The sequence below is a fragment of the Triturus cristatus genome, chromosome 1_1, assembly GCF_964204655.1.
Source record: "Triturus cristatus chromosome 1_1, aTriCri1.1, whole genome shotgun sequence".
In the NCBI taxonomy this organism is placed as follows: Eukaryota; Metazoa; Chordata; class Amphibia; order Caudata; family Salamandridae; genus Triturus; species Triturus cristatus.
In genome coordinates this window covers 497192027-497216438 of record NC_140579.1, presented here as the reverse complement: position 1 = coordinate 497216438, position 24412 = coordinate 497192027, and the positions used below count along the sequence as shown (strand labels likewise).

Genomic DNA, 24412 nt, shown 5'->3' with positions numbered 1-24412 from the left:
TGTTGCATAAACCCCCATATTAAAATCCTTGTCTCTCGTTCATTTTTCTCTCATTTCACCACTTTCCTCCACATTCCTGTCTGACTCCTCACCTCTTTCTTGCCCTCTTATCCAACTTCCAGCCCAATCTCTATCTGCGCAAGATCTCGACAGCCTTCAACATCTTGGAGAAGTATGGGCGGAACTTGCTGAACCCGCAGAAGCCCAAGTACTGGCGCTCTGTGAAATTTAACAACCCGGTCTTTAAGACCACAGTGGATGCCATGAAGGTGAGTAGGGAGCAGGGTGACATGCACTACAAGTCATGTGAGAAATAAGGGGTGTTTTACTGTTGATTTTTCCGGAGCATTGAGCAGACCCTAGAATGCAGTTATAGCACTATAGACAGAACTTCTAGCTATCTATTAGGATACATTTGTTGGCATGATTGACATTGCTTCGTAAATCAGTGGTGGATTCCAAGGAACATCTTGCCCTATGCTGTCAGACTCGGAAACATAGTACTTATTTTTGTTTCAATTGAACTTTTAAGGTTTTCTTGTCTCCCACAGAACACTCCTTTATAAAAAATATATAATAATAAATCTTCTTTATTCGGTTTTGCACACTTGAAAACCATAAAAGAAACATTTCCATAATACAAATTCATAAAAAGTCACAAAAAAAGAAAAAACATCTTACAAAGATACAATTCATAAAACCAGAAATTCATATAAATTAAAAACCAAACACCATATTGTTTTACTATATCGTATACTGCTAAATCATATATGAATTTTACAGATTTTTTCTATGGTTCAGAATGGTTTTTAAAAAGTTGAGTACGTGATAACACACTGCTTCGGATTCTAGAAATTGAAGACGTATCATTGCTGGACGACACTGTCTAAGTCCCCATCGCCTAAGCAGGGGTAGTAGCCAGATTTTTCGATGTAAATGATAGAATTTACAAAACAAAATTGTGGGCAAATTAGACTGTACTGATTCCTCATCACATGGACAAATAGGGAGAATTAAATCCCACCTATTTCTCTCCGGTAAGACTACTAGTCTATAGAACAGGTCTAGTCTAAATCTTGTTAGTAACATTCTGTCATACGTGCTGATCTGTAATGTTAGGTAAGGCTGGATAGAATTAGTGAACTGAGTCATATTGGCGTGAAGGACCGAGGGTTTTGTCGCCTCAGCGGTCAACCTCAGGGACTCTAAATGACTTAGAGCCAGTTGTTTCAGCGCTCTCTTCGGTACCTCCATGATCTCTCCAGGTTCTAGGTAATATTTCTCCAAACCAAGATCCTTGAAGAAATTTCTAACATAGCGAAGCCATTTTATTTTGGATGATTGATCAAGATTCATTGAGTCCATCACTATTGCCTGGGTTAGGGCATTTTTATCAGAGGTCCAAATGCGTCTCCAAAGCAATAATGGTTGGACTCTTATCAGATCCACCAAATAGGGGATTCCAAGTTCCATATGGGAGGCATAAATTGATGTACTGGTCGATGTTGACAAAAGGAATCTGATGAAGGTGTTTTCTACCACCTGAAGGGAACTAATATCTACATGTCCCCAGACTCCCGCCCCGTACAGAGCTATCGCCTGGCACTTGGCAGTATAAATTTTTAGTAGCTCCAGTGGGGGCCTTCTCCCCAATCTTTTGGAGAAACTCATCAAAGACATTATAGCTCTTCTGAAAGAATGACACCTGGCCTCTACTGCTGCCCTCCAATTTAGCCTGTCATCCATCATAATACCCAGATAAGAATACTGAGGAGTTATTTCAAGTTTTTGATCTTTAAGATAAATATTCTTTACTCGATTTTTCACGGGACCTGCTACCATAACAAATGTTTTTTTAACATTTACGTGTAGATCCAATCTACCCATAAAATTTACATACCTATTCAGGGACTTCTGTAATTCACGCGGCGTGCGTGCCAAGATGACCGCGTCATCTGCATAGAGCAGAGCAGGGATCAGGCGTTGTTTTACCCGTGGGAGATCCTGAGCCCCCCTCAACATCTCTTCCTCTAAGCCGTTCGTATACAGAGAGAAGAGGAAGGGGGCCAGGACACATCCCTGCCTGACGCCACGCTCTACTCCAAAAGATGCTGTCAGCTCCCCCTTCATACCAAAACGTACCCTTGCTGATGCTTTGGAGTAAAGCTCTCTCAGGAAATCTAAAAGTGGGGGGTCCACTCCCATTTGTATCAAGATCGTCCAGAGCTTTGCGTGTGAAACGCAATCAAAAGCAGCGGACAGGTCTACATAAACCATATAGACCGAGTCCTTCTTTGCTTGTACATATTTACTCACTATCAAACTAAGGTTCAGGGCCTGCTCCACCGTTCCAAACCCCTCCCGAAATCCGAATTGGAGGTCAGAAATAATGTCACCTTCCTCTGCCCACTGCTGGAGTCTTTCGAGCACGACCCTACTTTCGAGCACGACCCTAAAAAATATACAATATGGAAGAAATACCTCACAAAGGGGGCGAGGGGATCCAGAGAGAGTAAGGAAAATACAGGAGAGAGGCCTCTAAAGTTGAGATGCCTGGAATAGTTCTTACAAGATAGGAGAGAGATGTAATCTATGTCTTACAGGCTAATGACTATAAGGTACCTGTGTGTTGTATTGTGTTTTGGAAGTTGTGCCTGGAATGGACACCAAGGATATGGTTTTTCAAGGAAAAGACTAGTTTATATTAATTTAGGGTTTACATTTTATTATCTAAGAGAACATAATTTATATATTGCGGGGGATGTAACCATTGCCGTCTACATGCAGCCCCTGCCTTCAATGCGCACGTAATCGCCCTTCCCCATGTACCTTTTAGTGTTCTCGAATATTTCCTCGCTTCCTCTGCTACTTCCAGCTCACTTTGGTGAGTGAAGTGGAAATGTATTGTTCGAAGTTTGTGTGGTTGTAAATTCACGTGCTGTGCATGCTCCTGCCATCTAGTGTTGGGCCTGGATGTATGCAAGTTGTTTTTCTTCACAGAAGTCTTTCGAGTCACGAGGGACTGTGACTCCTACTCTTGGTGCGCATGGTCATCGACTCTATTGTTATGATGTTTTCTTTCTTCCGTCTGGTTGGGATGTGTACTTGTAAGAAACTGACTTCCTATATAATGTACCAAAATGAGGTACACAGTGCAGAAAGTCCAGACAACCCTTATTACTTTACTGGGACTTGCTTTAACAAGCCCAGGGTGTTCCATTTTGTGTTCTTGTGGTGGAGCAGCTTTAGGCTTATCAGAGGGGAGTGTTGAGCATTTGTTGTACACACATAGTCAATAAATGAGGCGCACACTCAATAAAGAAATTTGAGATCAATTTAAAAAATAACATAGATTTTTGTACTAATTCAGAAGCCAAGATTATTGTAATTGGGTAAGTACTTTTCCAGTTAGCTGTATTTCTAAAATTGATGTCAAATTTGAGGCATGAGCCTCGAACGTGGTAATGTTATCGTATGGGAGAAACATTCACTACATAGGTACACTTGTAAACATTCGTCGGAGTTCATCTAGACTTAAGGTACCTAGGGGCAAGGTCTTTAGAAGCACCATCAGTTAGGTTTTACCTGCCCTGGTCTGTCTGGCTGCAGAGGTGCTTGGTCGCAGTGGTAGCCTCGAACGGAGAAACCGGTAACAGAAAAAGGCTGCAAGTGGGGACCTGGGGACAAGTCCGGCAGAACCCAAAGGTGAAGCCTCTGGGGGAAAGTAGGAAGGACCATTGTTTGACTTGGACTTTGGCTGTGGGGCTTGAATGCAGGGGTGTTTTGTCCAGCAGGTCGCTTGCGTTGGATGCTCTCACTTCTTGGTGTTGACCTGGAGATGTGGACAAAACAGGACAGCAGGTCCACTCTCGATGCTGGCCTCTGTGATGCTGATGTGCCTTGTCGATGGTCGTTCTTGGTGGTGTTTGTGCCTGGACTGGACACGAAACAAGCCTTGGCTGCTTCAAGTGCTCTGGTAACCAGGATATTGGGGCTGGAGTGCTCCAGGAGGGTCTAGTGTCTTGAAACTCGCTAGAGAGAGGGGGCTGGCCTCAGGGAGCGTTGAAAACCCTTTCTTGAGGTGCTGCTCACTCGGTGGACCTGGTGGTCAGCAGATCGGTAAACCGGTCAGATGTGGTCAGTGCCTGCAGGCTCCAAGGAAGTGGCTCCTTCACTTCAAGGGAGATGCTGGCTGTTTGTCAAAGTGCTGGCAACACTCCAAGGTTGCATGAGGATGCACAGCTGCTGGACGAGTTGGGTCTTTGCAATTGTCGGGAAGCAGCAGCAGGGTTTGGCACCAGTTCTGGTGTGGTCCACAGTTCTGGCTGTTCTTGGTCCTTCTTCTTTTCCCAGTAGACTAATCTGAGTTCCTGGTGTCAGGTGGCCACCTAAATACTTTACACACAGTGCAATCCTATGGAAGGAAAAGTCAGGGATGTATAAAAGGTAGGCCCACTCTGTTTCAAGGGTTCACCTTCAGGGTTCGGAGTTGTAGTGGGCCAAGATCCACAGTACTACCAGCAGTTCTTTGGGAACTGCCCGGGTTCTGCCAGTAGCAGTGTGCTGGTGAGGTTGGTAGCTGGTGCACTATGAAGAAGGGGGGGGGGGGGCACTCAAACAAGCTGCACAAGGGGACTTGTGGACAAGTCCGAGAGCTCTCAAAAGTGTGCTTGGATCACAAGAGGTCTTGGAGCAAGGGAGCCTAGCTGGCTGAGTAGCTCAGGTGCAGAGTGGTTACGTTGTCTGAGCTTTGTGCACAAAGATGCTCCTTGCGGTGAGGGACAAGAAGCTCTCAGTGGCAAAATCAAGACAGCTGGGCCACTAGCGAAGTGGTTCTCAGTGAAGCTGACATCCCTAACTGGCTGCTTGATGCTGCCTGGTGCAGTGAGAATCCAGACTGGACTCTGTTGGTGTGCGGTGCAGTTTATTTTACAAAAACAATGGGGAAACCCTGTGTCCCTCAGAACCTGGGTATGAAACAACAAAGCTACAGTGGTTCTGTCGGGTATGTGACCGATTTCTTCACAGAATTATATTATTTTCAACAGTAAACAATAGGAACACATGCGAAAACCACTTCATGTATACCGAATTCAATCAGAATATTTATTTAAACTAAATTTATCAGGCTGTCAACAAAAACAGTGACAAATAGTGCAGTGAAATAAGTGCTCAGTGACTGTTGTGAAGTGGAAGCAATATATACAAATTTGAATAAAATATGTGCAGGTATTTACAAAAGAGATTCCAATTTGTTTGCAACGGGGATCAGTACATATATAATCAATGTCTCTGGTAGTGCGCCAAAATGCATTATATTCAAAATCCAGAGACTCCATAATACTGAACCAACAAGTTAATAACGCCGACGTTTCGACCCTGATGACAGGTTATTTCATGGGTGTCATGGCGGGTCTTCCTCAAGGCTATAGAGTAGGTGTGGACAGCCAAATGCTGAGGTCTGAAATTCTCAGATGCCCTCTTCTTCCCGAATCCGAAGAGTATCTGATGTGAATCGAAGGCCAGTATGGTCTTGATTGGCGATTGAAGACAGGACAATAAATGAGCCTTTTTCTTTGTTTGAAGGCGTGCGATTTCTAATGGCACGTCCTCCGTGAAGACAGTCTTGGTGTGTGGTGCAGAGCAGCTGGTACCCTGGGGGTTGAATCTGCATGACTCCAGTTGGTCCTGGTGCTGTGACACTTGGTGAGGAGACAGATCTGACCTTCCAGAGCACGAGTACCTTCTCCCAGTCGTCTGTGGTGTCAGTTGGGCCAGGGGCAAGGTGGTGGACTGGACTCTGCTTGTCGGTCTTGCAGGTTGCAGGGGAGTAGCTGCTCTACTCCAAGTGAGATTACAGGCAATTTCCGAAGTGTTGGCAGGCTACCAAAGGTTTTGGTAGTTCTCCAGCTTGCAGGATGAGTCACTCTGTTGCGATTGCAGAGAGAGGGCTGAGTACGGGCAGAGTTTTGCACCAAAAGTCGACAGTTTTGCTACAGTTCTCGCCAGGCAATGACTCTTCTTAGTCTGTCTTATCTTGATCAGTCGAATCCTAATTCTTGGGTGCCACCTAAATAATCAATTTAGGGGCGTTTAAGTGTAGTGACGGGTAGTAGCCAATGGGCTACCTTACTTTAGGGTGTCCACACCCTCCATGTGACCACTTCCTGTAGGAAGTGGGCATAGCCCTGACCCTAGAATGCGAATTCCGCCCAGAACACGATGGAGGAATTTTAAAAGTAGGGTCCACATCAGCTGGCCCGCCCTAGGGGTGGTGCTGGCTGAATGTGGGCACCACTCCTAACCTTGATAATTTTCCTGCCTGTCTTGCTGCCAAAAGTGGGAGCAGGACAGGGGGGTGAGCGTCTCCACTATCTGCAGAGGCCAGGGTCGCATAACAAAGACGACAGGGCCTTTAAAGCTTCTCCTGCATGTAGGAAGTGTGAATACTTCTGCCCAGAGCAGGCATTGTTCATGGCCTCTGAAAGTGAAGGCTTTCACCTCAGGAGGTCAGAAACCTGTCTGTGGTGGCTCGCTGGTCGAGAACAGTCAGTCGACACACTAGTAGTTTGTAGGTTTTCAGGGGACACCTCTGAGATGCCCTCTGTGTGCATTGCTTAATAAATCAGCCACTGGCATCAGTGGGGAATTATCAAGATGAGATGTTTAGTACCAAACATATAGGAGTACAGTGAAGCCATCATGTAGCAGAGGAACTTGTAATTACTAGTTTCCAGTCCATGTACTCCTCATGGCTTCCCTGTGCACTTGTAATAACTGTGGTTCTACAGAGATACCACTCCCTAGGGATGTACAGGGATCCTAAAGGGGTGGCAATTGTGGAACAATGGTACAGTTTAGGGAAAGAACACTGGTTCTGGGAACCTGGTTAACAGGAACCCAGTACACTTTCAGTCAAAGTTTCATCTGATACCAGTGAAAAAGTGGAGGGGAACCATGTCAAAAGGGGCATTTTCCTACACACACACACCCGCAAACAAAAGAGGATGAGACTAACCTTTCCCCAAGAGTTGTCATTATGTAAGTGAAACTACCTAGAAAGGCCATCTGCATTGGTCAGTCCCAGGTCTGTGTTCCAATGTAAAGTCAAGTAGTTTTTGGTTTTCACCTTTCACCTGCATAAGCCATCTGAGAGGTCTGTGGTCATCTGAGAGGTCTGTTTGGACAAGGAAGTGAGTGCCAAACAGGTATGGCCTCAGTTTTATTCGGGACCAACCCACATCAAAGGCTTCCCTCTCAATGGCACTCCAATGCTATTCCCTGGTGAGTATTCTCTTGCTTCTAAAAGCAACAGTCTGGTCATGGCCATCATCGTTGGTTTGAGATAGGACCGCCCCTATCCCTTGTTCAGAGACATCACTCTTCACAATGAACTGCCTAGAGTATCTGAAGCTTTGAGAATGGGTGCTGAGCGCATTGCCTCTTTCAGGGTGTCGAAAGCCTTTTGACAGCTAACTGTCCAGTTTACCTTTTTAGGCATTTTCTTGAAGGTGAGTTCAGTGAGGGGTGCCACAGTGGTGCCATACCCTCTCACAAACCTCCTGTAATCCAAGTCAAGCCAAGGAATTCACTGACAGGAGTCTGAGTGGTTGGAGCTTCCAAATCCAGAATGGTCTGAATTTTGGGTTATAAGGGATGAACTTGGACTCCACCTACAAGATAGCCCAAGGATACAATAGTGCCCTCCTCCCCTATCTGCCATTTGGCTGCCGTGATAGTGAGGCCTGCAGTCTGTAGGGGCTGAAAACCTTGCCAATGTGGATCAGGTGATCCTGCCAGGTAGAGCTATAGACAGCAATATCATCAAGATAAGCTGCACTGAAAGCTTCCAGCCCAGCAAAGACTTGGTTCACCAACCTCGCCCACAGCGCCCAAACCGCTGGTTGTTTGAAGTCAGGTGAGACCTTAACCTATTCTTATACCAGAGGCTTTGCTGGGAATGAAAGGGATGTATAAGACCACTGACTGCACATGCCTTGCTATTGACTCAGGATCTCTAGCCCCTCCCGGGACCTGTCCAAACTGCAAGGCGGCGCTACTTGCTTTGCTCTACCAACCGGTTAAGTCTAAGAAGGCCTCCAATACACTGGCCGGACCAACTAACAGAGCTTTTAGATGCATTTTGATTAATGCTAGGTTCCTGGTGAAACATAGTTTAGAGTGCGCAAGTCTTATGGAGGATAACGACATAGAGTTAACGTTCATCACCGAAACATGGACGGACAAGGTGTCCGGACCGGATCTGGTGATAGCCACTCCACCAGGCTTCCTATGTGAGGTCCTTAACAGGCCAAACAGGAAGGGAGGCGGGCTGGCAGTCATCTACCATAATTCTATTCAGCCCTGATCCTGCTGGATCTTTCAGCAGCATTTGACACGGTCCACCACGGGATTCTGATGGACCGTCTCAGAGAATGTGGTGTAAAGGGCAGAGCCTGGGATCTGCTCAATTCATTTCTCTCTGACAGAAGCCAGATTGTAGCCCTGGGGAAGTTTCAATCAAAACCTTTCTCATTGCCATGCGACGTCCTGCAGGGGTCCTCCCTGAGCCCAACACTCTTTAATGTATATGTTTCGTCTCTCGCGCCTGTTATTAGTGCTTATGGGTTTGGGATCACCTCCTGTGCAGACGACACGCAAATTGTGGTATCCTTATTACCAGGCCATGAAACAGGAATAGACATCGCTTTCAGTCCTGCATGGAAGAAGTCGGAAGATGGATGGCAGGTAACTGTTTAAAGCTGAACTCGGACAAAACCGAGGTGATGCTGTTTGGGAATGACCCTAATTTCTGGACCCCCTCATGGTGGCCGGCCTCACTTGGGTCACTCCCCATTCCCTCAAAAAAGGTGAAAAATGTGGGTATTCTGTTAGATGAGAAACTTTCCATGGGAGCCCAGGTCAGTGCGGTAGTCTCAAAAACAGGGTACGTTTTAAGAACAGTGAAGAAGGTCGTGAGTCTTCTTCCGTTGGACTGCCAGAAAAACAGTAGTCACGGCCCTGGTTTTATCGAGGCTGGACTACTGCAACAGTTTATACTTGAACATCCAGCAAAAGTTTTTGTACAAACTTCAGTTGCTCCAGAATGCCGCGGCCAGACTTCTCACGGGTACTCCTAAATTCTCCCCAATCTCCAATGAGATAAAAAAAACTGCACTGGCTTCCGGTAAGGAACCGGGTACAGTTTAAATCGCTATGTATTGTTTTTAAAGCATTGCAAGGATGGGGACCTCACCATTTTGGACGGCAATTCCAATGGTATAAACCAATGCGAATGCTACGATCATCAGAAGCGAAACTGGCCGTTGTCCCTTCAACTAAAAAAGCCCACTGGGCGGCAGAAGCTTCACCCTGTGCGCCGCAAAGGACTGGAATGGGCTTCCATTTTATCTGAGAAATGCCACTAATCTGTTAATTTTTAGGAAGGGTTTAAAGACCTGGCTTTTTGACAAATAACTTTCCATGCTCCAGGCTCAGCATCAAGAGAAGTAACTAGCGCCAGGACACCTTCGGGTAATTGCGCGCTCTAGAAATCGCTTTAACATAACATAACCTTTGAAAGGTGGCAGGGGCATTCTCTTAAGCCAAAGGGCATGTGAACTAATAATGCCAATGTGGAGTAGAGAATGCTGTCTTTTGCTGCTGGAGTAAGGCCAATCAGTACCCTGATGTTCGATGAAAGGTGCTGAGAAATGTATCTACTCCTAATTAGTCTTTCAACTCAACAGCTCTGGGTATTAGGTGAGCATCTGTCTTGGTGACAACATTGGGACCTCTGTAGTCCACACAAAACCTAATTCCTGGTTTACCACCCTTGGAGTGAGGCTTAGTGACTAAAACTACTGGGATAGCTCAGGGATTGTCATAGGGTTCATTAACCCCTAACTCCAACATCTTGCTGACTTCATCTTTGATGCTCTCCTTAACATGGTCAGGCTGTCTATAGATCTTGTTTTCGATGGGCAGGCTGTCTCCAGTGTCCACATCATGGGTACACCAGTGTGTTTGTCTAGGGTTTAAGGAGAAGAACCCACCATACTGCTCCAGGATTTGTCTGCTGTTAGCTTGCTATTGGGCAGAGAGGGTGTCTGAGTAGACAACTCCATCTACTGCCCTATCTTTAGGGCTCCTGGAGAGGAGGTAGGAAGAGGTTCACTCTCTGCTAACGGATCCTCATCCGTGACCATTAGCATATTCACTTAATTCCTGTTACAGAAAAGTTTTAGGCGGTTAACATGGATTACCCTCTCGGGGTTCCTGCTAGTGCCAAGGTCAACCAGATAGGTGACTTCTCCTTTCCTTTGAAGGATAGAGTGGGGACTGTTCCATTTCTCCTGAAGGGCCCCTAGTTGCTACAGGCTCCAACACCCATACCTTCTGCCCTGGTTGGAACACCACCATGGCAGCCTTTTGGTCATACCAGAGTTTTTGAACCTCTTGGCTGGCCTCTAGGTTTTTAGTTGCTTTACCCATGTATTCTGCCATCTTGGAACATAGGCCTAGTACAAAGCCTACAATATCTTGTTTAGGCTCTTTGAGATGTCTCTCCCAGTCTTTCTTAAACAGACAAACCCTGACAGAATGGCCAAACAGAAGTTCAAAGAGGTCGGGGAGAACCTGCTCCCTTCTGTGGCACACTTCTCTGTATGCGAAAAGCAGGCATGGCAAAAAGGACATCCCATCCCCTGAGTTTTTCAGGGAGTCCCATGATCATGCCTTTAATGGTCTTGTTGAATCTTTCTACCAGGCTGTTAATTTGTGGGTGATTATGGGTAGTGATCTTATGTCTCAGGCTTTCAAGAGTAGGGCAGAACCTCTGCCATTGGCATAGCTCTTCCCTAGAAGGTCCTCCTGGGCCCAGGAGCTGTGCCGTGTAAGGCCCAAGCTCCTGGGCCTCAGATCCCTCTGGGGCCGACAGGTCTTCTCCCTGGGCAGAGGGGACCAGAGCTTGTGGCTTATCAGAAGCTGATTTCCCAGTCTTCTAACCTTTCCTTTTAAGGGTTGGTCCATCCTTTCAGGCTCCAACACCTCTTATTACCCAGGGCCTTGATCGGTGATTGGTTGTTTACGCACACCCATTTAGAGTTCCAAGCATGGCTGCATGGTAAGTAAGCTCGACGGTTGCCCACTCTGAGGATTCCAGCTCATTCCCTTGCAGACATTCAACTAGATTGCAGAAGAGACCACTATCTGTTTCAGGCCAGTAACACATCCCCATTCTATGGTCACCATCGCCATGAAATAGACCTTTGTTCCATTAGCAGTGTTGGTGACTGAATAAGCCTGTCCAGTCAGGTACTGTTCTGGAAATACCGTTTTTTCAGTCACCATGGTGACTCTTGCACCTGTATCTCACAGGGCTTCTACCCTAATTCCATTAATCAAGGGCTGCTGTTTGTATTTTGTATGTTATTAGGCCAAACAGCTACAGTTTCAAGGTCCACCCCACCCTCGGAGACTAGCGATAATTCTGTGTGCACTCTGATTTGCTCAGGCCACACTAGGGATCCCATGTGGAGACTGGCTATTCCAGTGCTAACTGTAGCAGTGCTAGGGTGATTCTTTTTAGGACAGGCAAAGTCTCCAGTTCGATGACCAGTCTGTTTACATTTGTGACACCATGCCTCTTTGGGACACCAATTCTTACCTTAGTACCCAGTTTTTAGTTGTGTAAAGTTTTGGTGCCCACCATCCTTTGCAGGTTTATAGGGGGCCTTTATAAGACTCTTTACTATTATCCTTAGGATGTTCTCTCACTTTCCCCTGGGGAGGCTTAGTAACCACTTTTGTTTGGTTGCCCCCACCAGTGATAGTTTTGGTCACCCTAGTCTTGACCCAGTGGTATTTCTTCTTTCCCAATTTTGGGGTGAAGTTGGACCTAGGTCCACCAAGTATTGGTGAAACTTTTCAGAAACACAGTTACTCAACGGATGTTCTTTCATAATCAAATAATACAGCCCGTCACAGTCCTGCACCTGGCTTCCGTTTAGCCAACCACCTAGTATCTTTACTAAAAAGTCTACAAAATCAGCCCAGGACTGACTCAAGGTTTTTTGAGTCCCCCAAGTGGTCATCTTTTTATTAAGATTTTCTTCTGATTACATACAGCAGAATATAAACGGATCGTGCATTACAACAATTATACATCATCATTGCTGGGAGCACTGTGGATCAAATTTGCATTAGTCAACAAATTATTGCATACAGAAATGCGACCCAGTCCCTGTATCACTGCTCAATCATTGACGAAGTGGGTATGCAAAGGGTGTACATTGTCTCCATGTACAATGGCTACGACAAGAAGTAGAATGCGATGTTCACCTAAATACACTATAACGAACAACCTAATCGAAAAGAAAAAATTGCCAGATTTAGCCTGCGGAAATCATGCTGTGGAACAGTTGAGAGGGTGTTTGTGTGGACCAATGTGCTGTAAAGACTGGAGAGACAACTATGAAGTATCATGATAATAATGCGGTGTGTGAGGATGGGGAGTGTCGCGTAGTTGACTTACTGCTCACGGCTCAGACCCGCATAGCCTTAACCAAGAATATCCTGTGAAATAAGAGCAGGGAAAAAAAGGGGGGGGGGGAGTAGACTGTGTTGGGGCCTCTATTGTCTAGTTGGGGAGCTACGTGTGGTGTGCTGTGGCGTCCGGCTGTGTGAGCACTTCAAGAAAAGTGTCCCAGGTCTGCGCAATCGGATATTTGCGCAGACCCGCAATTTCCTTCTTGTGTAGCGTAGCGCTCTCAGCCTGTGCCCAGATTATGAGGGATTTCTCCCAATTAGCCGATGCTGGAGGGTCAGCGTTCTTCCAACGCTTCGTAACTAGGCGCTTGGCCGTGATCAAACCCAGATCTCTAAATCTGGATATCGCTTTATTTTTTTTGTCCGCGGGTATAGTCCCAATAGGCAAGTCTCCGAGTTAAACTGCAGTGGCGCCTGAGTGCATTTTACTATAGTCCCAATAGGCAAGTCTCCGAGTTAAACTGCAGTGGCGCCTGAGTGCATTTTACTAATGTGTCTACAACTGCACGCCAATATGACTGCAATGAGGTGCAGGACCACAACATATGTTGCATATCCGCACCCACCAGATGACAACGGGGGCAGGCGGAGGTGAAAATAATCATTGATCTTGTCCGGTGAGAGATACGCCCTATGTATGATATAAGTCTGAATTAGTTTAAATCTCAAATTACGTGGTATACATGTGGACCCAGCCAGTAGTGAAGCCCATTCTTTAACAGTCCATGGCCGTCCTCTATCCACTGCCCACCTCTCGCGGAGTCTCGTCAATGGCGTCAGTGTGTGCGTCATCAGGGCCTCCACTAACCAGTGCACCACATGGGACCCCTCCGCCATTACATGTAAGTATTGGACAAGCGTATGTGTACGGGGCTCAGTCGTTATGTTCCCCCATTCCGCAGTCAAGGTTCGTATTATTTCAGCATGCAAAAGGAACTGGCCTGCAGGTAGGTCATTTTCTGCGGACAGCGTATCAAACGTAAGGAGAGTGCCCTCCGCATACAAGTCGCCTATTGCTTCAAGCCCTGCCTCGTGCCACATCACTAACTCTGCTCCGGATATTTTCCCTTTGCCTTTAGGGGTCCCTACTAACGGTATCAGAGGAGCATAAGGATACGTATCACGGGTCAGATAGAGGCTCCTCCGATAGCACTTATGGGCTAATGCCGCATAGAGCTGGGACGGGCAGGAAGGTTTAGTTATGGGATGAAAGAAATGGTGTCGCTGGGGCTGCGACCACGGGGGTGCCGCGGTCGCAGTATCCACCAGTTCCTTCCCACACATCCACTTTGACACCCACTGCAGCTGAGAGGCTAGATAGTAGAGTTCCATGTTCCGGACTGCTAGGCCCCCACTGCTTGTGGGCGCATATAGCTTATTTAACGCTATACGTGGTCTGCCTTTATTCCAGATCAGGTCTCGAAGAATGCCTTCTAGTCTGCGAAGAATACCAACAGGGACGTATACGGGGAGATTTGAAAAATAATATAGCAGCCTTGGTAAGATAATCATTTGTTAAGGTGACGCAACCCATTACAGTCAAGGACAGCGTTTTCCAGAAGCGCACCTGCGCTTTGATTGCCGTTATGGCTCTCACAAGGTTGCCATCTAATACATCTAATACATCAGCAGGGCGTCTGTAAATGTAGACGCCTAAGTATCTAAACATAGTGGAGTGCCAGACCGGATCCATTAATACTGACGTCTGTTTCGGCCACCGTGCCAGTAAAAGAGTAGATGCCAGACTTTGCCCAATTCACTCTAAGCCCTGACATGCGTTCAAATTGTCAGAAAATATCTGCTATGACCGGAGGTATTGCCTGTAGGTCTCTGATGTACAGGAGCAGATCATCTGCATAGAGCGATACCACATGTGTGCCGTCGCCTAGCGGTATGCCCCAATTGTCTCCTCTAGCTCTAACACCGCCAAGGGCTCCATCGCAGGGGAGATAGCGGACAGCCGAGCCTTGTCCTTTGTCTCACTCTCAAGGTGTCAGAAATCAACTTTCCCGTCTTAACCCGTACTGTAGGGAGCTGATAAAGAAGACTCACCATATGGATGTAGCTTCCCCTAAATTGTATTTGCTTAGTTCGAGGCATGTGGGCTGCTGAATTCATATCTGTGCATAGATCGCCGCCTAGTGTTGGGTCCGGATGTTTGCACGTTGTTGTCCTGGAAGAGTCTTCGAAGTATCCTGGGATAGGTGACTCCTCCTCTGGACTACAGTGCGCATGGGCATCCTCTCCATCCTCAGATTGTTTTTTTCCGCCATTGGGTTCGGATGTGCTTATTTTGACTCAAGTTAGGAAAAACTTTTTACAGGCCAAAAGGCCTTTAGTTCGCGTCGGTACTGTTCCCGATCGGTATCGATAGTTATTTGTTAGTTTACTAACTTCCAGACCAACTTTTTCGCATCATACCCGACCATCGACCTGACATCGACGATGGAATCGAGGACGCCATTCAAGCGGTGCCCTGTATGCAATGCGAAATATCCCCATGTCGACCTCCACCCGGTGTGCAACAAATGCCTTTCACCGGATCACGACGAGTCCACATGTATGGCCTGTGCACGATTCCGATCCAAGAAGACTCTCCGGAATCGACGAGCAGCGAGGCTCGAAGCGCAGCAAGCGGCACCGGCCCCGACCGACATCTTCAACGCCGAGGACGAAGATGTGGAAGACGTGGAGAACCTACCCTCCAGCCCCGCTTCCGAACACGACTCCGGATCGGAAGACGTCGAAGAACAACTCTTTCACAGAGACGAAGCCGACACCGAGGTAGGAGACTACAATGAGTCCTTAGGGGCCGAAGAGAGTAGCTCCGGTGACGAGCCAGGCCTACCCATACAGACTGTGGATATCCCAGTGCGTCAGTCTATGGCTCCGGTCGAGGGATCGCCTTCGGGCCTTACCCAAGACCTATCCCGCATCCATTCGGCCCCGCCCTCTGGCCCGGCCTCGGACATTCAGCGGCAGCCTTTACTACCCAAAACGGCTGGTTTGCCTTCATCGAAACCGAAACCGAAAGCCGTATCGGTTCAGCAGAAACCGAAACTGAAAGTCACACTGGTCGGATCGAAGCCCACCACACCTTCGACGCCAGCCAAACCCGTCGGCACCGACCGCACCAAACGGGACTTCGGTGCCGAGCTTGCAGCAGCCGACGCACGGAAAAAGACCATCGGTACCGCCAAACCGCCTCGGCTCCCGGCACCGACACAATCGGCTCCGACCACAAAGGTCAAAATGGCTGCTGGATCTCACACCACTTCGAAAGCAGCACCAAAGGCACAATCATCGACGCCCTCGACAGCTACTACCTCTCCTCGACTCGATGACCCCGTGGCACCGAAGAAGTCCACGCCTGCCTCAACGGAACCGGCCGGCGCCAAAGAACCGTCGGCGTTCCAGGTGCGGCAAGTTTCAGCATCCTTGCAACGCATCAAAGATAAGGCGGCCCTCCAGGACACATCAAGCTCCGAGCCGAAAAAGGCTCAAAAAGCTTCTCCGGCACCAGCCAACATCACTTTTGGCCTGCCACCATCCACGGCGCCAAAACTGTTCGAAATCAGAACACGTGTCACCCACACCAGGATCACACCTGCAGAACACTCTCCTACGGAGACGTCGCCGTCACACATCATCGATGCCGCAACAGGCAGAATGATGATTCACAAGAGGAAGATCACTTCCGAGCCAGCTTTGGACTCCTACCGGATCCCACTAAAGAAAAAGCTGCCAATGGATTCGGGACCAATTCTTTACGAGCCTTTCCATACCTCTCACCAAGATCCACAGTCCTTCTCTCCGACACACTCCGAAACCGACGTTTTGGAGGACTACATAGGTGACCACGTCCCCTACCCCGGAAAAATGGACCCTGACGGCCAACAGGACCCTGACCAAGCTTGGGATGACCCTGTAGACTCAAACGCACCTCTGGATACGCAGGACACGCAGCTATATGGTGCAAAAACGTCTCCCACAGAGGACACTGCCGCATTCAACGCCCTCATTGAACGTGCGGCGGCCAATCATGGTGTTCAACTCCACTCTGACACCATCGAGGACGATTTTCTCATGGATACTTTCGCATCCTCAGAAAGACATATTAAAACTCTACCCATGTTGAAAGGTGTCCTCAAACCAGCAAAGGACATTTTCAAAGAACCCACCAGGGCAAGAGTAATAAACCCCAGAATCGACAAAAAATATAGGTCAGCGCCTGGGGATCCTACCTATATTAGAGGACAGTTGCCTCTGGATTCCATAGTAGTCGCGAATGCTCGTAAACGGGCGCACTCGCAGACGACTGGGGATGCTCCTCCCCCGGACAAAGAGTCCAAGGTGTTAGAGACCTCCGGCAAACGGGTTGCAGCCCAAGCAGCTAACATATGGCGTATTGCCAATACTCAGGCGCTCCTGGCTCGCTACGACCGAGCGCATTATGACACACTAGAAACGTTACTACAACATCTCCCTGACCAATACAAAGAGGGAGCAGAGATCCTCATCAGAGAGGGACAACTCCTCACAAACGCATCCATCAAGTGTGCACTGGATGCCGCAGATACAGCTGCCAGAGCCATAAACACTAGCGTCATGTTACGACGACACGCCTGGTTACAAATCTCCGGATTCAAACCTGAGGTGCAAAATAACATCCTCAACCAGCCGGTCAACCCAGACTACTTATTCGGGCCAGAGGTTGACACCACACTAGAAAAAATCAAAAAGGACACAGACACTGCAAAGTCCATGGGGGCTCTCCAAACTCAGACCTTTCGGAGTGGCTCCTTTCCTCGCCCCGGCAATAGAGGAGCAGGTAGAGGACAGGGGTCACAGCAAACCTACAACAAGGGCAACACCCAAAGTACCTACGATAAAAACACCCGGGGTGGGTATCGTGGCTCCAGCACAAAGGGCAGAGGACGCGGATACGGCAATACCAGGTCCTCCCCCCAAGAATAAACAGTGACGCCCTCTCCCTTCCTCCAGACCACATAACACCTGTCGGGGGAAGGCTACAAAGGTTCCTGTCCACGTGGAACTCCATCACCACGGACAGGTGGGTCAAAGATATTATCAAACACGGTTACTGCCTAGAATTAACCTCCACTCCACCCACAATACCGCCAAAACACCGTCCTATGTCCTCAGAGCACTTAGCGCTATTACAGCAGGAAGTGCTAAGTATGCTGCAAAAAGGCGCAATAGAGGTCGTACCCGTCCCCGAGCAAGGTACAGGGGTGTACTCCCTGTACTTTTTAATACCAAAAAAGGACGGGTCACTCAGACCTATACTAGACCTGAGACCCCTCAACCGCTATATTCTTTCTGAGCATTTCCACATGCTCACCCTGCAACAAGTCCTCCCACTGCTCAAACAGGGAGACTTCCTGGCCACACTAGACCTCAAAGATGCGTATTTCCACATACCCATTCACCCATCACACAGGAAATATCTCAGGTTCACTATTCAAGGGCAGCACTACCAATTCAAGGTTCTTCCCTTCGGCGTGACGACGGCGCCCAGGGTTTTCACAAAGTGCCTAGCTACTGTGGCGGCACATCTACGGAGGCAACACATTCATGTCTACCCCTACCTGGACGACTGGCTTGTTCAGGCAAAGTCAGCCCAGCAATGTGCCAACCACATGTCCCGCACCATTCACCTTCTTCACAGTCTGGGGTTCTCACTAAATTACCCAAAATCACATCTCCAACCCGCCCACGTACAACAGTACTTAGGTGCGACCATAGACACTCTGGCGGCCACAGCTCAGCCAAATTTAGTGAGAATCAACAGCATGCAAATGCTGATTTCCAAGTTCAAACCCCAACACTCCCTTCCCGCGCGAGTGTTTATGCAGTTGATAGGCATGATGGCCTCCTGCATTTTCATAGTCCCACACGCGAGACTACATATGCGCCCGCTTCAGGAGTGCTTAGCACGTCAATGGAATCAGGCTCAAGGGCAACTAAAAGACCTAGTGTTGGTGAGCGGTCGGGCATACAACTCTCTGCATTGGTGGAATCCACAAAACCTTTGCAAGGGCCGACCGTTCCAAGAGCCAGTTCCACAAATAATACTGACAGCGGACGCGTCTCTCCAGGGATGGGGAGCTCATGTACTCAACTACACAGTGCAGGGACTATGGACAATACAACAAAAGAAGATGCACATCAACCTTCTAGAACTGATGGCAATCTTCCTAGCTATGAAAGCATTCAAAGTACACTTGTGCAACAAAGTCGTGTTGATCCGGACGGACAACATGACCGCCATGTACTACATACAGAAACAGGGAAGAACACACTCTCCACAGTTGTCTCATCTGGCTCAGAGCATGTGGAAGTGGGCCATTCAGAGGAACATGTTCCTCATGGCGGAACACCTCCCCGGCAAGGAGAACCAGATGGCGGATCTGCTCAGCAGACACAGCCACCAGATGCACGAGTGGGAGTTGCATCCATCAGTACTCCAACCGTACTTCCAGCGGTGGGGTCATCCAGAGATAGACCTCTTCGCCACAAGCGAAAACGCAAAATGCCAAAGCTTTGCCGCCAGGTTCCCTCATCCGCAGTCGCAGGGCAATGCGATATGGATGAACTGGTCCGGCAGATTTGCGTACGCTTTTCCCCCAGCACCATTGATACCGCTGGTGGCACGCAAACCCAGACAACACTCACTGACACTTGTCCTGGTTGCTCCAACGTGGGCACGCCAGCCATGGTACACAACCTTTCTCGAACTTTCCGTGGTGCCGCATCAAAGGCTGCGGATCAAACCCGCGCATTTGACGCAGAACCATGGAGAGATTCAGCACCCAGATCCGCAACAGCTGAACCTGGCAATCTGGCTCCTGAAGTCCTAGAATTTGGCTACCTTAACCTGCCACCTGACTGTATGGACATCATTAAGGAGGCCAGGAGACCCACTACCAGAGCTTGCTATGCAGCCAAATGGAAAAGATTCGTCATTTATTGCAATAATAATGACATTAACCCGCTAGACGCATCCATCCAAAACATAATCTGTTACCTCTTACACCTATACCGATGCAATCTGGCATACACCTCTATACGTGTCCATTTGACCGCAATATCAGCCTATCTCCAGAACAGGCAGCACCTCTCTTTATTCAGAGTGCCGGCCATAAAAGCATTCTTGGAAGGACTCAAACGAGTAATTCCTCCATGCCACCCACCGGCTCCAATGTGGAACCTCAACTTGGTCCTCACACGCCTGATGGGTCCACCCTTCGAACCTCTGCACTCATGCGAGATTCAATTCCTCACCTGGAAAGTAGCTTTCCTAGTAGCAATCACTTCTTTAAGAAGAGTTAGTGAACTCCAGGCACTAACCGTTCAAGAGCCATTCATACAGGTTCACACAAACAGGGTCGTACTACGTACCAACCCCAAAGTCATGCCCAAGGTGATATCGCAGTTCCACATGAACCAAACTATTGAACTGCCTGTTTTCTTTCAAAACCCACAAACTGTCGCAGAAAGAGCACTCCATACACTAGATGTAAAGAGGGCCCTCATGTACTATATCGACAGGACTAAAGTCTTTAGGAAAACAAAACAACTTTTCGTTGCCTTTGCCCCACACCACAAAGGTAACGCTATCTCCAAAGCAGGTATAGCCAGATGGATCGTTAAATGTATTCAAATTTGCTATCAAAAGGCTAAACGCACATTAACGATTCCCCCACGAGCCCACTCAACACGTAAGTTAGGGGCCTCCATGGCTTTCCTAGGAAACATTCCTTTGCATGATATATGTAGAGCAGCCACCTGGTCCACTACACATACATTTACCAAACACTATTGTGTAGATGTGCAATCAAAACAGCAGGCAGCTGTAGGACAGGCTGTTCTCAAAACTCTTTTTCAGACCGCTGCAGCTGGCACTGGTAGCCGCCGCTAATAGAGGGCACTGCTATGTATTCTATGCACAGATATGAATTCAGCAGCCCACATGCCTCGAACTGAATATGCTACTTACCAGTATGCATCTGTTCTTGGCATGTAGGGCTGCTGACATTCATATCGCCCTCTCTCCTCCCCGGCGCCTGTAGCATCTGCAGCTCTCAGAATTACTATAAGCATGGTCATCACTTTCTGTATCTACTCCATCACTGCCACAATGGCGAAAAACAATCTGAGGATGGAGAGGATGCCCATGCGCACTGTAGTCCAGGGGAGGAGTCACCTATCCCAGGATACTTCGAAGACTCTTCCAGGACAACAACGTGCAAACATCCGGACCCAACACTAGGCGGCGATCTATGCACAGATATGAATGTCAGCAGCCCTACATGCCAAGAACAGATGCATACTGGTAAGTAGCATATTCAATACCGCCGCGAGATAAGGCCACTCCAGAGAGTCAAAGGCCTTCTCCAAATCAAGCACTAGGCATCCGGAATGTGGCCAGACATTCGGGGCATAAGCGTGTACACGGAACAGCCTACGTATGTTAAGGGATATGCTCCTAGCCGGGACACTGCGCCCTCCACGGCCTGGTCGCCCCCACGCTGCCCGCCTGCTCTGCCTGCCTCCTTACCTGCTGCCTGCCCGACCTCGGATCCTCGGCGCCCCAGCCGCCGCAGGGCCGCCCACCTAGCCCGCATAGGTTTTCCCGCCGTTCCCTGCCGCGACCCCGCCCCCCCGCCTGCCGATTGGCCCCCGCGCTCCCCGCCTCCCAGCGGACCCTCCCTCCCGGCTCCCTTCTTATGACGCCCCCTGAGCGACCGCGCAGCGGACGCGCGCAGCAGGAGCACCGATTGAGCGCCGAAGGTGCGCCAAAGGTAAGCCCGTCTGTGCCCGTCCGCGCCTGGACCGCGCCCCGCGCCAGGACCCCTGGCCCCCGCAGACCCCAGCCCACCCGCCGGACTTACGACGCCGCCACCCTCAACGCACTCAACACCGGCCGAATCCCAGGATGCTACCGAGCCACCCCGAGACGCACCCACGGACCCTTCAGCTGCCACTCCTGCAAGTTCACCTGCATCCGGACCTGCACTGCACCAACACTCACCAAGCCGAACACCAGCAGCAACCACCTGAAGTGCATCCTGCTCAACACCCGCTCCGTCCACAGACACGCCGTCCAACTCTGGAACCTCCTCGACACCACAGCTCCTGACGTCGCCTTCCCCACGGAAACATGGATGAACGCCTCCTCAGCGCCCGACATCGCCATCGCCATCGCCATCCCAGAGGGCTACAAGATCACCCGGAGGGACCGCGGCAACCAGACCGTAGGAGGCATCGCCATCATCCACAGGAACACCATCCGCATCACGACCAACACCGACGACACCCTGACAACCGCCGAGCACCTGCACTCCCAGATCCACACCGACCCCAAGACCACCCTCAGAGGCACCCTGATCTACCGACCCCCGGGACCCCGCACACCATTCAGCGAAGACATCGCCGACTTCATCAGCCCGCACACCCTCCCCTCCGCTGACTACATCCTCCTCGGGGACCTCAACTTCCACCTGGAGAACGACAACGACCGCAACACCACCACCCTGCTTGCCAACCTCGGACTCAAGCAGCTGGTGACCACCCCCACCCACCTCGCCGGACACACACTCGACGCCGTCTTCTCATCCAGCAAGGACATCGTCTTCAGCCACGCCACCGGACTCCACTGGACGGACAACAGCTGCATCCACTTCAGCTTCAGAAGGACCACGATCCACCACCACCAGCCACAGGTTGCACGAAGAAGCTGGAACAAGATCACAGCCGACCAACTCGCCGCATCCCTGAGCCAGCACCCTCCCGCCAGCTCAGCGAACCCCAGCCAGGCCGCCGACAACCTCACGAAGTGGATCAGCAACTGCGCGGACGAACTCGCCCCTCTGAGGACCCCGCCCAGCAGACCCGGCAGCAAGAAGGCCCCTTGGTTCACCGACGAACTCAAATGCTCCAAGAAGAACTGCCGAGCCCTCGAGAGAGCCTGGAGAAGAGACCCAACACCGTACAACATGACTACCCTCAAGCTCGCCACCCGAAAGCACCATCAACTGATCCACGCCACCAAGAAAACAGCATTCAAGGACCGCCTGGACAACAACGCACACAACAGCAAGGAACTCTTCAACATCTTGAAAGAGCTCTCCAACCCCAACGCCGGAAACAACGACATCACCCCATCGCAAGACCTCTGCAACTCCCTCGCCTCGTACTTCCACAACAAGATCGCTGACATACACAACAGCTTCAGCACACAAACAACGCCCCCCCATGACCGCACCAACGCCCCCCACCACCACCCTCAGCGCCTGGACCCCGATCAGCTCCGAAGACACCGTCCGCACGATGAACTCCATCCACTCCGGATCCCCAACCGACCCCTGCCCTCACCACGTCTTCAACAAGGCCGACGCTGTCATCGCACACCACCTGCGGGACATCATCAACACCTCCTTCGACACCGCCACCTTCCCGGAGAGCTGGAAGCACGCCGATCTCAGCGCTCTACTAAAGAAACCAACAGCGGACCCCACCGAACTCAAGAACTACCGCCCCATCTCGCTCCTCCCGTTTCCAGCCAAAGTCATCGAGAAGACAGTCAACAAGCAGCTGGCCGCCTTCCTCGAGACGAACGGATCCCTCGACCCCTCACAGTCTGGCTTCCGGGCCAACCACAGCACCGAAACCGCCCTCATCGCTGCCACCGATGACATCCGAGCCCTGCTGGACAACGGAGAAACAGCGGCCCTCATCCTCCTAGACTTCTCCGCGGCATTCGACACTGTCTGCCACCGCACCCTAGTGCAGCGCCTCAACAACGTCGGAATCCAGGAGAAGGCACTGGATTGGATCATCTCCTTCCTCGTTGGAAGGACACAGAGAGTTCGCCTACCCCCGTTCAGATCTGCAGCAACAGAAGTCATCGGCGGCGTTCCCCAAGGCTCCTCGCTCAGCCCCACCCTCTTCAATGTCTACATGAGCCCCCTTGCGGCCATCACACGCCAACACAACCTCAACATCATCTCCGACGACACACAGCTGATCCTCTCCCTCACCAATGACCCCCGCCACCGCCAGAGCCAACCTACACCAAGGGATGAAAGACGTAGCCGAATGGATGACGACCAGCCGCTTGAAACTGAACTCAGACAAGACGGAAGTCCTCATCCTGGGCTCCTCGCCCTCCGCCTGGGACGACTCCTGGTGGCCCCCCGCCCTGGGCACCGCACCCAAACCGACAGACCACGCACGCAACCTGGGCTTCATCCTGGACTCCTCCCTCTCCATGACCAGACAAGTCAACGCCGTCTCCTCGTCTTGTTTCAACATCCTGCGCATGCTACGTAAGATCTTCCGGTGGATCCCCACCGAGACCAGGAAGACGGTTACCCAGGCCCTCGTCACCAGCCGTCTGGACTACGGCAACGCCCTCTACGCCGGAACCACCGCCAAGCTCCAGAAGAGACTCCAGCGGATCCAGAACGCCTCAGCGAGACTCATCCTCGACATCCCCAGACACAGCCACATCTCCAGACACCTGAGAGACCTGCACTGGCTCCCGGTCAACAAGAGAATTACCTTCCGGCTCCTCACCCACGCACACAAAGCCCTACACAACCAAGGCCCGAGTTACCTCAACAGCCGCCTCGACTTCTACGCTCCCAAACGCCATCTCCGATCGACCAGTCACGCCCTCGCCGCCGTCCCCCGCATCCGAAGAGCGACAACAGGAGGAAGGTCCTTCTCCCACCTGGCCGCCAAGACCTGGAACTCCCTCCCTCCCGACCTACGCCTGACCCAAGACCACCTCTCCTTCAGGAAGAAGCTCAAGACCTGGCTGTTCGAGCAGTAG

The 24412-nt window shown here is 50.0% G+C and overlaps 1 protein-coding gene across 2 annotated transcripts in view; it reads left to right on the top strand.

Moving 5' to 3' along the window:
- RNF31 (ring finger protein 31) overlaps positions 1-24412 on the top strand; it is a 954370-nt gene that overhangs the window by 76090 nt on the left and 853868 nt on the right. For both annotated transcript variants that reach the window (XM_085641869.1, XM_085641861.1), the window contains exon 4: positions 123-269. In XM_085641869.1, coding sequence (XP_085497995.1) covers positions 123-269 — 147 coding nt within the window. The remainder of the gene's footprint in view (positions 1-122; positions 270-24412) is intronic.